This window comes from Vigna umbellata, chromosome 4 (assembly GCF_029865625.1).
Source record: "Vigna umbellata cultivar VRB3 chromosome 4, Vumbellata_1.0, whole genome shotgun sequence".
NCBI lineage: Eukaryota > Viridiplantae > Streptophyta > Magnoliopsida > Fabales > Fabaceae > Vigna > Vigna umbellata.
In genome coordinates, this window is record NC_142168.1 from 1,162,654 (window position 1) to 1,178,235 (window position 15,582).

At 34.5% G+C, this 15,582-nt stretch overlaps 2 protein-coding genes across 2 annotated transcripts; both read right to left on the reverse strand.

Annotated features, from left to right (window-relative positions):
* Positions 1-650: 650 nt before the first annotated feature.
* LOC148198898 (putative purine permease 5) lies at positions 651-3,651 on the reverse strand. The gene is made up of 2 exons (XM_088111277.1): positions 3,336-3,651; positions 651-2,272 (listed from the first exon to the last, which is right to left on the reverse strand). The coding sequence occupies exons 1-2, from the start codon at positions 3,358-3,360 to the stop codon at positions 1,182-1,184; spliced, it is 1,116 nt and encodes a 371-aa protein (XP_087967403.1). The 5' UTR covers positions 3,361-3,651; the 3' UTR covers positions 651-1,181.
* A 2,400-nt stretch (positions 3,652-6,051) lies between these two features.
* LOC148198899 (AUGMIN subunit 8-like) lies at positions 6,052-14,973 on the reverse strand. The gene is made up of 7 exons (XM_088113574.1): positions 14,404-14,973; positions 12,876-14,295; positions 12,677-12,796; positions 12,184-12,303; positions 12,014-12,103; positions 11,584-11,691; positions 6,052-6,393 (listed from the first exon to the last, which is right to left on the reverse strand). The coding sequence occupies exons 2-7, from the start codon at positions 14,184-14,186 to the stop codon at positions 6,349-6,351; spliced, it is 1,794 nt and encodes a 597-aa protein (XP_087969700.1). The 5' UTR covers positions 14,187-14,295; positions 14,404-14,973; the 3' UTR covers positions 6,052-6,348.
* Positions 14,974-15,582: the final 609 nt, after the last annotated feature.

The window sequence follows — 15,582 nt, forward strand, 5'->3', positions numbered from 1 at the left end:
GTAATAACTAAATTGTTTATTTTAACCTCAAGTAAATTGCAAATGAAATAAAACTAGAACCTAACTACTAAATATATTAAAGAATATGTATTACCCATTGTTGTCATACTTGCAAATGTTAAAGTTGTGTTCAAGTTTGGATGATAAGACGAATGTAGATAAAGAAAGAAAGCTATAACACAACATTTCGAGGAGAATAATCATAAACATAGTTGTTAATTTCTTGGAGTCATAATATGTGAAATTCATCTTTTCCTATTATTTGTAAAATAAGTGTAAATAGTAATTTTTGGTTTAAGTTTTGATGAGTGCATAAATAAATAAAAATAAAAAAGGTAAAAACACATTATACCCAAAGAAATACAAGAAGCATGTCAAAACAAGTAATTCTAGCTCATCAAAGTATCTGTCATGTTTATCTATACAATTCCTTGAATTCACTTTGATCTAATTGATCAATCAATCAAAATATTTAAAGATCTTTCACCCTCTCCACATCCTAATTACCTGTTGAGCAACCTATTATCCTACTCAGACTCCAAGTTTAAGGCACTGATATATCTATTTGTATTAAGATAGTCAATGATCATCTTACAGATTGATTATTATAGCACAATTAAAAATTAGTCACTTTTCTATAAGAAATAAAGTCGAAAAACTTAACCTATTACCTCTAACATATATAGATCAATTATGGATGATAGTATTTGGCCACCAACAACTTGATACAAGTTACACCACCATAAAACATAACCTATAAATGACAAGATAAAATCATGCAAGCCACAATAGAAAATATTGAAACCCATACTCCCTTCATACAATTTCTCACATATTTTATTATATTTTTACTGACTTGTTCACCTAAATCCCTTATCCAAGAGAATTTCCTCTTGAAGTTCTGCCCATTATTTATTCCATAAAGTCAAACACCCGATTTCAAACTCAAGAAACCCGAAGAATAGTTGCCTTTGATAGAACTCAACCATGAGACTTTCAGACTTTGGTAATAATAGGTTATGAAGAGAAAAGTCGTGCTTCATATGCGTACTTTACAACAATCACGTCCTTGGAATATCTGAAAAGAGATTGTTAAGAAATGCAATTCTCAATATACCACAGCATGAGTTACTATATACGTACTTTACAACAATCACTTCCTTCAATATCTAAGGAGAATCCTATGGACTAGAATATATAGCCACACTCTCATGATTTTTTTCCCCCACAGAACTGCCATAGATATATGAGCCAAAGCCCCAAATGGTGATCACTAGGGAGAGGATCTTGAATCCACTCATTGGATCATTCAGCAGAATAACAGCTGCAATGCTTGTTATGGGTGTTCTTACTGCGTTAAGTACACCAGCCAGCACAGTAGAACCCAAGAAAATAACAGCAGTGCCTCCCAAGACCCCCAACTGAAAAGTGATTGCACCCCAAATAAGAATAAGAACATAAGCAGCTCTACCACCTTTGAAAGTGGTAGCCTCATGTGTCATTCCCTGAAAATCACCACTCACAATTACCCCTACAGTGGTAAACAGAAAAGCAAATAGAGAAACCATGACTTGCTGTTCCAAAACCACGATGAAGGATCTTCTTCCCAATAACCTCACAAAGACCAGCTCTGAGAGGGCAAAAATAAGCCCATGAAGAGCAGATCCCATAACATCCCATACAAATCCCATGATGTATTCACTGTCACTGATATTGGGATATTTGTCTGAACTTGAGTCCAAGGCAATGATGGTCAATGCAGCAGTTATGATAAAAACAGCATTTACTATTGAAGCATTCACTTTGTTCTTCACAAGAAAATATCCAAATAGTGCAGAAAACACAAGGGATGATGATGCCACGAGTGAGGCAGTAGATGCAGGGAGGTAAGCATAGGCGTAAGCATACATGAGGTTGTCAGCAGCACTTAAGAAACCCAAAATGATATAAGCCAGAGTGAGTTTCAGGTTCAGAGGGGTAGGAAAGGTTTTACTGATAAAGTATGTAGGAAACAGTATTAAGGCAGTTAGGGGCCATCCAGCAACAGCCACCCAAGATATGATCCACTTGCTCTGCCCACCGTTGTCATAGTAAACACGAGACACAATGCTGGACGCAGGAAACGCCACAAGCATTGCCAAGATGCCAAGAACAAGAAAAATCCAATAATGGATTGGCTTTCTTTTGTAAGCTTCAGTGGCCAAGGTAGTAAATTTGGAAATCTGAGCCCGGAGTGAATCTGAGGGAATCGATGCTTCAGCCTCCATACTTTCTACACCATCACACAAAATAACTCAGAAAGATTGAAGTTTGTATTGTTATTTGCAAAGTGGTCTAAATGAATTTTTTTGTCAGACTGAGTTTGCAAAAACAGTAATCATTTTACTCTCATTTCAAATTAAGTTTCAAGACATAACTCAAGCAAAACTCAGTTTGCAGTTGGACCTAAGTAAAAATCAAACATAGACTGATTGCTCTTGGAACATCATCTGGATAAAAAAGGAAAATCTGAGATACTTTTTTTCTTTTGCTGTACTGGTGATAACCAAAATCAATCAACAACGGCTTTAAGTTTAAGTTATCATATTCTACAAATTTTTAATATCATATAGAGACAGAATTTCATCCATGGAACAATCAGTAGAATAACTAAATGAGATAATTAATAATTCAAGTATAGATTGGGAAATATAACGTTTTTTAATCGTACTTTATCAATATTTCAGCCCAACACCGATGCATTTAACAATCAACCAAAAGTAGCATGCACTTTCCCTGTTCATCCTTTATATTACAACCAAATCAGCATAAGATTTTTTTTCTTCTTTTTTCTAATCCTTTTTGACTTGTAGCAATCAATATATTGACTGAAAAAAATCATAGAAGCAAATTATATTCCACATTTTGTAATTGCCTGGGATAATCAAGCTAGTATTAAAATAAAACGAAGGAAAATCTAAAACCATATTGATAAGAAATTTCAAGATTGAGCCAGCAGGGCATACTGATTGGTTGGGCATTGCTTCCCATCCCACCAAATTTAACTTTATCAATTTCACTAATTTCGCGTTTAAGTTAAAAATGATATAAAACCTAACATCGTTGCTCTCAAGAAAATACTAAATTCCAGACAGAAAAATTCCGGAAAAAACAGAACAAAAATCCTTCAATACCAGTACCAGGGTCCGCACTAAAACTCTAATTTCTCCAACATTACGCAGACAATAAAGGCAAACATAGGAAAATTAAAACAATTTTCTTGTTTTTTTAAAACTTCTCAACTCACTGTAATGAATTCAAAAAGTCAAATTAAAGAGAAATTGGAGACAACAAACCAGGTGCAAGCAGTGGCATTGACATTCCGACACTGTTCCTCGGATCTCCTTAAAAAACAGGGGCAAAAAACGAGAAAGATAAAGGCACGTGTAGTGTAGTCAATGTGCGCGTCAGTCTTCCATTAAAGAAATTATAAAAACTCCAATGTCGGCCTAATGATTTTGACTCTGTGAAGTGCTGACTTTTCCACCAGCGTTCTGAACCGTTAGATAAATCTTAGGGTTATCCAAAAGGGTTTCGCCAGACAGAAGTGATAGATTCGTTAGGCTTGAGAGTGTGTTGGAGAAATTTCAGAGATCCTAAACGCGATTCTTGTAAAAAGCATCTTTTCAGGAAGATGTTTATTCACATACTGGTTAAATATAATAACAATAAATAAATAAATTATAAAAAATTAAAATGAAATGTTTTCAATGTTTATTCCGTTAAATATAATAACAATAAATAAATAAATTATAAAAAAAATTAGAATGAAATGTGAGTGGGTAAATACCAGCCACATCTTAACTAACACCAAGTCCATAGCCTATCTTTGAAATTAGAATTAGGGTTATTGATGATTAATCATTGCCAATTACATACTACTTACAAATAAATTAATTTTGTAATTTTGATAGTATAAATATATTTTTTTAAACTCATTCTATAAATATAATTAATACTTTTATTATTTTAATGAATAAATAGTTATATTGTTAGGATTACACACAAAAACATTCATCTCAATTAGCAATTAATAATAAAAGTTTTATTGAAAACCTTTCGTATTTTGATTAGAATATTGATATTTGGACGGAGTTTTAAAATAATCTATGATTGATTCAAAATTATTCTACAATCAATAATAATAATCATAAACATCAATATAAATTAATCACAAAATGACACATGTATGATGTTAAAATGTCAAAAAAATATTATCAAAATATCAATATCTTTTCTATTAAAAGGACCACAGGAATATAAAATCTTCCCCCACCTCATTTAATGAAATATTAGTTAACAAACTCTAGAATTTTGTCTTGATTATATGATGTATATGTTACTGTCATAGATATTGTAAAGAAATATTGGGAAGAGATTATATTTATTGGACATGAGAAAATAATTCTTGCATGATACATTTATGACAGAAGAGGAGGGAAAGAAACTTTAGAGTTTCAACTTATCATCTTACGGTGAAGTCCTTATACTTCTTATGTATCCAATGAAATGAAGGTGTATGCAAAAGACTTTTTCACATTCAAGTTAGTACTATCTCTAGGTAAGATAATATAAATGCATAATAAATATTTATAGTGTTCTTATAGGCTTCTTACCTTATTTTTTGCATAAACAACTGCTAAATTGTATACTTCTGATGCATGAAATTTAAAAGTATAATTAAAATTATTTAAGAAAATAATTATAAAACATTAAATTTAATATCTTCTTTTTAATATTTTTACTTTTTTTAGTTGGACGTGGTTATACCTTTTTATTATTGGTGATTTATTGTAAATCTCCTACGCATTTTTAATTTAAACGAGTAAAAAATCATTATAGTTACAATTTTCAATAGCTTTTGTGAATTTTAAGATATTTCTTTCATCTTAAAAAATATTTTTTTTCATTATGTAAATTTATTTGTGTAAATAGTTAAAGATAATGAAATCTCTTTGATTATATTATAGGCAAATTACACTTATATCATATGAAGTCTGCTTTTGCTAAATGTACTCACGTCCTTCTAGTTTTAAAATACACACTCCATTTTTCTAATAAAATAACACTCAATATTCTTGAATTATTCCTTATATTTTTAATAAATGACGTTCATCTCTTTTATTTTTTCTAACAAGTAACATTCAGTTCCATGCCTAAAGCCAAAATGAAAATTTATGAAAATTAGAAACTAAAGTTTTGAAATTTTATAAGCAAAACTCAGAATAATTTAATTAGGAAGTTACTCATCTTTTTATAAGATGTCATATTATATTCATCCTCTCAAAATTTTAAAATAGAGGTTATTAATAAATCAACACTCACTCTACTTATTTTATAATATTTCTACCTGTCCTAAAAGTAAACATAATAATAAATTAATAAATTTTATCATATATTTTATAACTATTTAGTTATATATTCCATCAATATTGCTCAAAAATATATATTTTTATACTTTTATAAGAAGACTATGTATAATGACAATGTATATTTTTTGTCCACCATATATAATTGTTTAATTATTTGTAAAACAAATTCTTTGATTTTATATTTTGCAATTTTAATTTTAATCTTTCACAAACTTTTAGTAAAGTGTTATTCAGAATAATATATAAAGACGGGAAAAACTTATTGTTAACCATTTTCTTATATTATTAAATTTCAAAACTATAAATTTATCAAAAAGTATAATAAACATATTTCAATAATTTTTAAATCAATATTTTATGCTGCTTAAAGTTATTAGATATACAATTTATTTTGAAAAAAAAATTGATACAAATTTACTCTCACATATTTAAAATATTCCTGGTATACGTTGTGAATAATATTAAACATTACACTTTCACAGTTTTTGTATCCAGTATCTAGAACCAATTGTTTTTAAAACATTATTTGTCATTTTGCAGTTTAATATGTAAAAGGAAATTTGTGAAAATTATAACCTTAGCCGAGAAGTTTGTACAATCAAATTACATAGCTATTAATAAATATGATAATAACAAAAGGTAAATTTGAATGATACTTTGCTCCATTGCTTTTCATTTTCTTTTCCTTATCCTGATAAAAAAATTACAAGTTGAAACCTACGGCCTCTAGTATTGGGGAAAAAGAAGAAAAAGTGTAATAAAACTATGGATTCCAGCATATTTAACTGGAAAAAAAAACTATTAGAAAATTTACAAAGGTAAACTTAAAAGATTTTAGATATGATACTATGGCAGAAGCCGCAAGAAATGAGTTAAAACTTGTTAGCTAAGCAGCAGGTCAGGTTCCCAAATTGGCTACTTGCTTTGTCCCCAAAGCTTATTTGATTTGCATAAGATGCGTCAAAAGGCTACTTTCTTCAACCTGGTTTTGAGAAAATTAATGAGAAAGTAATACCAGTGTGATAATGATGGTGATGAAGAAATGCATTCTATTCTATTTATGCATCGAATGCATGATAAAACATATTACAATATCTCCAAAAAGAAAATAAAATATCTGGCTCCCTATGCACCATTTCAGAAACATGTTTCTCAGGTGAAAACGGTCAATCCAAAATTTTATCAGGCAAACAACATCAGATCCAGCTAAGTGGAACAAAGGGAAATGGTCATGTTACAAGAGAATGCAACGTGGACAGATATATCCTTCCAAAAAGCATCTTCAGCAAATTTTCACTATTCTTAAAGTATGCTGACATCATCAAAGAAAGGCAGAACAAAATCAAAGACACCAAAGAATTCAAAACATTAGCAAGAGTAAGGAAAGGATATCAGAAATGGCATTCGTTTTGTTAGGTTTTTGCTACGGTAATCCTAAATGGGTTGCAGTGTAACGGAAAAGACCAAGCTATAAAGACTATTAGAAAGTGGGTTTTAAGCCTAACTCAACCCCACAAAACCGGCATCTCGTGCGTGATAGTAGAAATTGGGTGGTCCAATAGCGGCCCGATTGCGGGTGGAATAGAAGAATAGAATGCCCACTCAGAACTCGCTAGGATAGGCTCTAACCATGGCTCTGATACCATATTAGAAAGTGGGTTTTAAGCCTAACTCAACCCCACAAAACCGGCTTGTAAGGTGAGGTTTGCACCTCACTTATATATTATAAATTGGCCTTATCTCTAGTCGATGTGGGACTTCCAACAAAGACTATAAGAAAAGTTCCATGTTTCATCATTCATGAACAATAAATAACAGCAGTTCTCGGGCCACAGTGATGTACCCTTGTTACAATTAAAAACATTGAAAGAAGTGAAAAGAAAATAACACCATTAGATGCTCTCTTGTTTTAAATGTAATCGGCTAGCATTTGGACCTTGTAAGGCCAGAGGTATGTGACCTAACAATACCAACCACTTTAGCAAGCACTCTATCCTCAAAGTGGGAAGACTGGGATGGTTTATGTTGGGAAGGGGGAGGCTAGGGCAAGGAAGAAAAAGAGGGGATGCATTGTCCAGTCAGTGCTGTGAAGTAGGTATGTGGTTGGGAAGAATGAGAGAATGGAAGTATAAGGTAGACTGTAGCTGGTGTGGGGGTACAAGGATGTAGTGACATGTTGCACTGGGTGGTGTCATTAAATGGGACATTGGGAAACTTAAAGAGGTCAGTGAGCTAGGGTGGTTGTGATCTAAAGCATTCAAGGCACTTGTGTGTCTCGAAGGGGAGAGAGAAGTAATTAGTTTGGTCCTTTGAAGGGTGAAGGATGGATACATGGAAGAAGGGGTGCACATAGGAGGATAGTGAAAAGAATCGCTTGTATGTGTTGGAAGTCCCTCATCAACTAGAGATAAGGCCAATTTATAGTATATAAGTGAGTGCAAACCTCATTTTACAAACCGGTTTTGTAGGGTTAAGTTAGACTTAAAGTCCACTTCTTAACATGGTATCAAAGCATGATTAGAGCTTATCCTAGCGAGATTTGTGTGGACATATTGTTCCACCCCCTACCGGGCCACTATCGGACCACCCATTAATGTTTAGTCTCACGCTCGAGATGTATATACTTCGGCGTGAGAGTGTGTTGGAAGTCCAACATCGACTAGAGATAAGACCAATTTATAGTATATAAGTGGGTGCAAACCTCACCTTACAAGCCAATTTTGTGGGGTTGAGTTAGGTTTAAAATCCACTTCTTAACCGTATGAAATGCCACTTATATGGCAAGGCTCTTGGTAAGGCCCAAAGTAATCGGCTGATAGTATGTGGGAGGGACAAAGTTAGACGAAGTTTTGGCATAATGGTTGTAAGCATAGCCATACCCAATCGTTTGGCTGCGAAAATGTAGTTTGGGTAGTGGGTGCTTGATGAGTGCATTAATAGACTAATTTTTATCGATATTAGTTTTAAAGAATAAAATACTTGTTTGTCTCTTTTTACATTGATTGTAATTTCCAGATTAGAATTTGAATTGATTGTATTGTCTTTCAAATGTAATTGTATTTTCTTAAAAGTTGTGTTGAAAATCTCACATAGACTAGAGATATAACCAAACTTCACCTTATAAGCAGATTTTGTAAAGCTAAATTAAGCTTAAAATCCACTTTTTAAGATGATATCAAAGTTTATCCTAGCAAAGTTTGTATGACCTTACGTGCCACTTGGCATCTAGTCCCATGCTAGAAATGTTTCATCCCTTATGCAAGGAGGTGTATTGAAGATCTCTCATTGACTAGAGATATGGCCAAAGTATAGTATACAAGTACAAACCTCGTCTTACAAGTAGGCTTTGTGAGATATAGTTTGACTTAAAGCTCACTTTTAAAGAATTCATGATTGTAGTTTGGATTGAAATTGGGCTTAAATTGAAGATGGAATTCAAGCCCAATTAAGGGACATGGTTTGGCCCAAGGAGAAGAGAGAGGTCAAATAAGTATGGAAGGCAAGCTGCTCAAATAAGCAATGAGAGCGTGTATGACTCAAGTAGTTCGGTAATCATGGTGTTGGCAAGGATTTACAAGAAATCATGTTCACTCACATTGAATTTTGTAGTTCGGTACAATATTTCAAATTGGAAACCTTCTAATTTAGTTGTCTACTTCAATTGTTTGAGTGTTTTAACTTTTCGGTAAGGAGAGCATTGAGGCATTGTTGATCAACATATATTTTGAAAGGGTGCACTAACAAATATTGATGCCGCTTTTTCACTACTTCTATTATTCCATACATCTCTTGGACATACATAGAGGCTACCCGTAAGCAAGGGCACATTACTTGTTGATACTTGCGGAAAAAGGAGAGTGGAGAGTCTTCTTGGCTGAGATTGGTGTTGATGCAACAAAGGGATCGGTATCCAAAACAAATGGTAGAGCAAAATCTGGTGAAGTGAGAACTGGAAGTGTAGTCATGTGTAGCTTTAATTTTTTGAATGCTGTCTCCTTGTGTATTGACTGAAATTGAATATTGAACCTTCTAGTGTTACACAGGCTATGAAAAATAGAAATTGGGTTTCAGCTATGAAACAAGAATATGATGCTCTTATTCACAAGACTTGCGATCTGGTTTCTTTTACTCCTGACAGGAGAGCAGTTGGCTGTGAATGGGTTTTTTGGATAAGAGAAAATGTCGATGGAACGGTTAATAAATATAAAGCCAGATTGATGAGATCTGTTTCATTTGAATGTTAATGATGCCTTTCTCAATGGCACTCTTGACAAAACTGTGTATATGATTCAACTTCCTGGACATAAGGTATTAGATAAATCTTTAGTTTGCAGACTTAATAAAGCCATCTTATGGCCTGAAACAAGCCCCTAGACAATGGTTAGACAAACTTAAAACAACTCTTTTGCAGCTTGGTTCTCTGTCCAGCAAGTGTGATGCTTCTCTATTTACCTATCAGCATAACTCTAAAACAGCCTACATACTGGTATACGTTGATGATATCATAATGACTCAAATTGCACTCCAGTTTTTCTCTCAAACAGCTGGGTAAACTGGATTAGTTTTTGGGATAGAAATCAACTATCGTTCAGACAAAACTGTTGTGAAGACTCAGTAAATATATTAGAGATATTTTGCATAAAACTAAGATAATAGAAGCTCAACCTACATCATCACCCATGGTCTCATCCTGCAAACTATCTAAAACAGGATCAAATTTATTTAACGGTCCCACTTTGTACATATCCGTTTTGGAGACTTGAAGTATGCTACTCTTACAAGACTTGACATTAGTTATGCTGTCAACAAAGTTTGTAAATTCATGTCGAACCCTCTGAATGCTCAATGGACAACTGTTAAAAGAACCTTACAATATCTTAAGGGAACTTCTTATGGTCTGCATATGCTACCAGCCTCTGGATGTTAGTTTTCTGTTTTGTTTGTGTAATCTGTTAAGAAGGTTTAGAACCTATATAAGATCTACTTGTTTCTGTTTCAGATAGAGTGGAATAATATACAATTCAGCTTTCATTAAACCTTCTTTCTGCCTTCTCTTCACATCCTTCTTTGGATATAATACATCCATTTGAGCTAGTTGAGGGTATCGTCCTTCATATGAAAGGCAGTCATGGATTTGCGTTGTTCTAGGATACTTGATAAAAGGAAAAGTATTGTTCGACCCAGAAGAGTCAGTCCAAGGGATCTGGTCCTTCAAAAGTGTTGAGCTGAAGTTTTGGAGTTTAGGAAAGGAAGGTTAGGTGGCGGTGCCAAGATAGGCTTGGTAAGCGTTGGTAATCAGCAGTAATGGTATAACTGGACTGGCCAAGAGGGGTTGTCATATGTCATGTGGATGTTAGTTCCCCCAAGGGTGGGTGGGGTGAGGCGGTTTTGTGAGTCACTGGAGTAGGGGAATGGGGATGACGGGAATGGGAAGGAAATATGTTCAAGTAGTAAAGCCATTAAAGATTGCAACCGGTCATGTGGGTACCTTGGGTTTTGAGGTGGGACTTGAAGGAAGATAAACAGCCTTGGATGGACTGGAGGGTGTCATCCAAATCTTGAGTTGCTTTGGAGGTACAGAGGACGAATGAAAGCACCAAGGTTTAGATTTTTGTTGCAGCTTGTATCCGTAGGTTGGATAACATGATATTCATTCTCTTCCCGTAAACAAGTGTATAATTAAATTACCTATATCCATTACTAATAGGTATCCATCAAACGTATTCATTTGATATTCATTGCAAATATCCATGGGCACAGAATTTTTTGACATCCCTAGACAGGTGGGAGAGGCCATACCATCTCAATTTCTCTAGTGCTAGTACTTAACTTTGTGCACTTTATCTGTAATAAGGATTTCAGGATTTGATATCAAACTGATTTAGGCCTATTCCTTCAAATATTTAATACAAGCTTAGTTTTTGTTGTTACTTAAATTTACCAGTACCTCCTATCAGTACACTAATACGATTCTTAAATACAGCTTAATTTAATGTTAAACCCTACATTGAGTAAATAACATCAAATTTAAATCATTTAATGCACACAGTGATAACTGATGCTTAAAATTGAAATTTATTTGCAACTACTTTATGGTCATATGCAATATAAGATTGATTTGAGATATTTGCGAGCGTAACTCATTTTCTAGAAAACATATATCATAACTCACCTGCATAGCTGCTACTGAAGCCATTAGCATTTCACATTCGTGAAGTATGGTCTTTTCCTGAACTGCTATGACAGCAACTTCAGAAATTAAACTGTTCATGCCCTCAACCTAGCACAGTCAAAAATGCAATGGTGTGGGAACCAAGAATAGACCTTATAATCTGATCATTATAAAACTTTACAGTTGGGCCTTTAACAATATTCAATTGCTTAATTTTACAAAATTTGGAAGTCAAGGAAGAAAAAATTAAATATGAAACTTCAACCACTGAAAAAACGGAGGTTTAAATGTAAAAAGACATATTGGCTAGAATAACAGTTGTTATACACGTGCTAGGCAATGATGGAAATTATTGAAGTTAATTTGCTATATTAATCCCCACCACTGTTAATATATACTATATAAATCTTGTAGAAAACAGCTAACTCACCCGTGAGAGCAAGGAACAGATACCAGATCCCATTGCTTGCATGACATCAACTGCTTGACAGATAGCAACTTTCAAATGCTCGATATCTGCCTGTAAAAGTATATACCAATGACGTCATTGTTTCATCTTCAGTCACCAAGAAATAAAAAGCATCCTACCAGCATACATACAATTTCTCCTCCAGTTACAGGAAGACGAAGAGTGCTGGCCTCCAAGTCTTCCACGGCTCCAGATAGAGCATCAATATGGTCTCTTTCAAGTACAGCCCAATCATCAAGATAGGTCATCAGCTTCAGTCATTGTCAAAAGGCTCACATTTAAAATGCATGGCTAAGTCTTGAAATTGGAAACAATTAAAAAGACGGAGAAAAATAGAATCACACTCTGGCAAGTGAAATTGGAATCTCATCATCGTACAATACCAGATATCTAATCACAAAGATAAACCCTCTATTTCAGATATTTCTATTCTACTCCTTCCAAAACTTTAAACAAACAGAATCAAAAGCTTTGAGTTCATAAAAGATTAAACTCGTCTAAGAAGCAAACAACAATATTGCATTACTCATATTTTCATTATGAATCGTCTGAAATTAAATTATCTACAATGTCTAATCAACAATAAAGCTGGCATAAAATTAATATATTTCATAAAAAAATTACTTGATCATTCAAAACAGAATTCAGCTTAAGGTCAAGCTTTAGCTGCTGAAGATTGATCCTCTTCCTAAGCACAGACTCCCACAGGGACAAAGTAGTAATCCATACATTATAGAGAGTTTTCTGCACCATTAATTAAGGACTTTTATAAGAACAAATTGGGAAAATTATATGATATAAACCATCATATGAAAATTAATACCTCCACAATTGCATTTTGGATATAAAGAACATCCTCAGCTCTTGCATTGGCAAACCTCCATTGCAAGTATCTATTGTAGAGAAGCCGTAATTGGTGAGCATCTTCTATGTGGGATACGCCCTTTTTCCCCATTTTAAAATCAGCAATAAAGCTGAGCACTGAGATTGAATTGTTTGATCGAATGGATGAATTGGTTGGCCGAATTCGAGAAGGACTGACCCCTCTAGAAGGAGGAGTTAACGGTCTTGACCTAGATGGACTGACACCTCTTGAACTAGGAGAGGATAGCACCGAGGTCTTACTCGGTGAAGACACTCGTGATCCTGGCGTTGACATGGACTGAGATCTGACTCCAGCCAATGCAATTGTAGTTGCAGAAGCAGATTTGTGAGGTCTCAATTCACGTGGAGAGCAGTCATCAACTGATCTCACCCCGCTTCCTATTCTGCCACTTCCAACAAGTGATACCAGCCTTACAGCATCACTGGAAGACCTTTGCAAGGGTTTACGTGATTCATCAGATATAGACAACCTTCTCGGTGAAGAAACACCAGTTCCCTGAACTGAAGTGTTCAAAGCAGCACAATCAAAGCTTTTGTTCAATGCATTAGAGAATACCTTCCCACCTAACCTACTGGGCCAACGATGTTGATCTATCAACCGAGAAGACAAGCTATCAACTGGTTTTGAATTCTCAGACTGATCAGAAGCGTTCTTCCCTCTAAGAGGACTCCTCTTTCTCTCTGGCGTAGGCTTTCTTACGGTTGGAGTTTCAGCCTGCTTGTGCGCCACATTTGAAGACGGTCGCAGAGTCCGATCAGAAGCATTAGCAGCTGGCTTCTCTTTCTTGCTAACAGGTATGGAAATGGTATCTGACTGAAAAGAAACACTCAGACTTCGCATTGTGGAAGGCCATAGACTGTCTGGCAAACGGCTACCCGTGACCCTTCTGGACAACAATTTCCCATCAACAGATGCATCATTGGTTGGTGTAGAAGGTCTTCGTGCAGTTGGGGAGGGAGGAGTTGAAGGCCTCTTCCTTTCTGCAGAGAGAGACCTCTTTGGAAACAACTGTGAGGTTGAGGCAGACGTCGTTCTTGTAAGGTTTGGTGATGGGCATCTACGAGTACCAGACGGAGTAACAGGAGTGGGTGACTTATATCTAGAACTAACTTCCCTTGTTGTTGAGCGTCTGGTGGTGGCTGCTGTGGCTGCATTGTTCTTTTCTGCCAGAACCAGCGGTGGTCTTACTCTTGGGCTCTCCGCAGCTTTGCTCTTCCTTGATGCTTGCCCTGATTCACAATCATCCATTCACCCTAACTAACTTTCCCTATTGGACCACATTGATCGAAAACTTCATGGAGCTAACCAGATTCGTACCAAGTTATATACAAAGGAGATCCTTTGCGGTGCTGCAAATCTGCCACAAATGCACAGTTTAAAAGTCAGACACAAATGGAAAGCAATTCAATCGTCAAAAAAGGAAAAAGGGAGGAGAAATAAAAAAAGATAAATGCAGAAAGCGCACATCTTTACAGAGACTCAGATCTGTTGGAGAACTAATTTGCCAATCATGTCCAAGAAACTGAAGTGGGTATGCTTTTCTCATCAGATAAAGCCCAAACCCAACTAGATCGGGACACAGTAAGTAAAACCCAGAGAGGGAAAACAACATTTGGGGTAATGGGTGAGAGAAACTTGCTGAAACTGTCTCGACGTGCATTTAACGCTTATTATTATCATTAGAGGTTAGTTATCGTTTAACTGCACTAAAAAGAGGATTCAAAATGCAGTGGAAAGGGATCCCTTGAAAATTGGGGATATTGGTGGGTGGAGTAGGATAATGGGCGGTGTAAGGTACAGAGAAAGTGCGTAGGGTAAGGTACGGGCTATAAAAAAATTTCCCCTTTCGTTTATCTCACGAGAGTGCCATGGTCCTGTGTGTGCTGGCAAATGGGTTCACTCCACATAAAATCGCACCTCCCTCTGCTCTCCTTCAACATACTACTCTCATTGGGATGATGGAACCGAACTAATACATTGCATATCAGTTGTTAGCACACTTTCTTACAAAACAAACAAAAATACTAACTGTTTCATTAATGATTTTCCTATAAATTACAGCTCTTGTTTTGTTTGTAGGTTGCGCGCAATTATTATAATTTTCTTAATTTAATAACAGAAGTGGTAAGGTTCGCGGGGAGATGGGTAAAGACATGCATGTCCACGTGCAAGTGGGTTCGTTGTCCATCCCTATGAAACTAACTACATTACCTTATACAGATAAACTGATCATGTCCATCCTCTATATTTATATATTTATATTTATAACTATTTTTATATTATTTTTAAATTTATACTTCTATATTATTATATAAAGGGTATTTTCTGTTTTCTATTTTTATCCTTTAAATAATTATTTTGTCAATATAAATTTTTATTTAACCATTTTTTAAATTTAAATATCTTTTTAAAATTAAAATAAATTCACAATAAAACTATTAAAATTATTTATATTTACTTTTATAATAATAATAATAATTTTATTATTTTTATTATTTTTTGTTATCTATAAAAAATGAACTTACATGTACATATACGTGTATTTTTACCAGTTTCAATGATAACAAAAGAAAATAAAAATAAATAAAACAACTATATCAATATATATAGATACTTTTTTAGTATACATAATTTTTATTCTCAT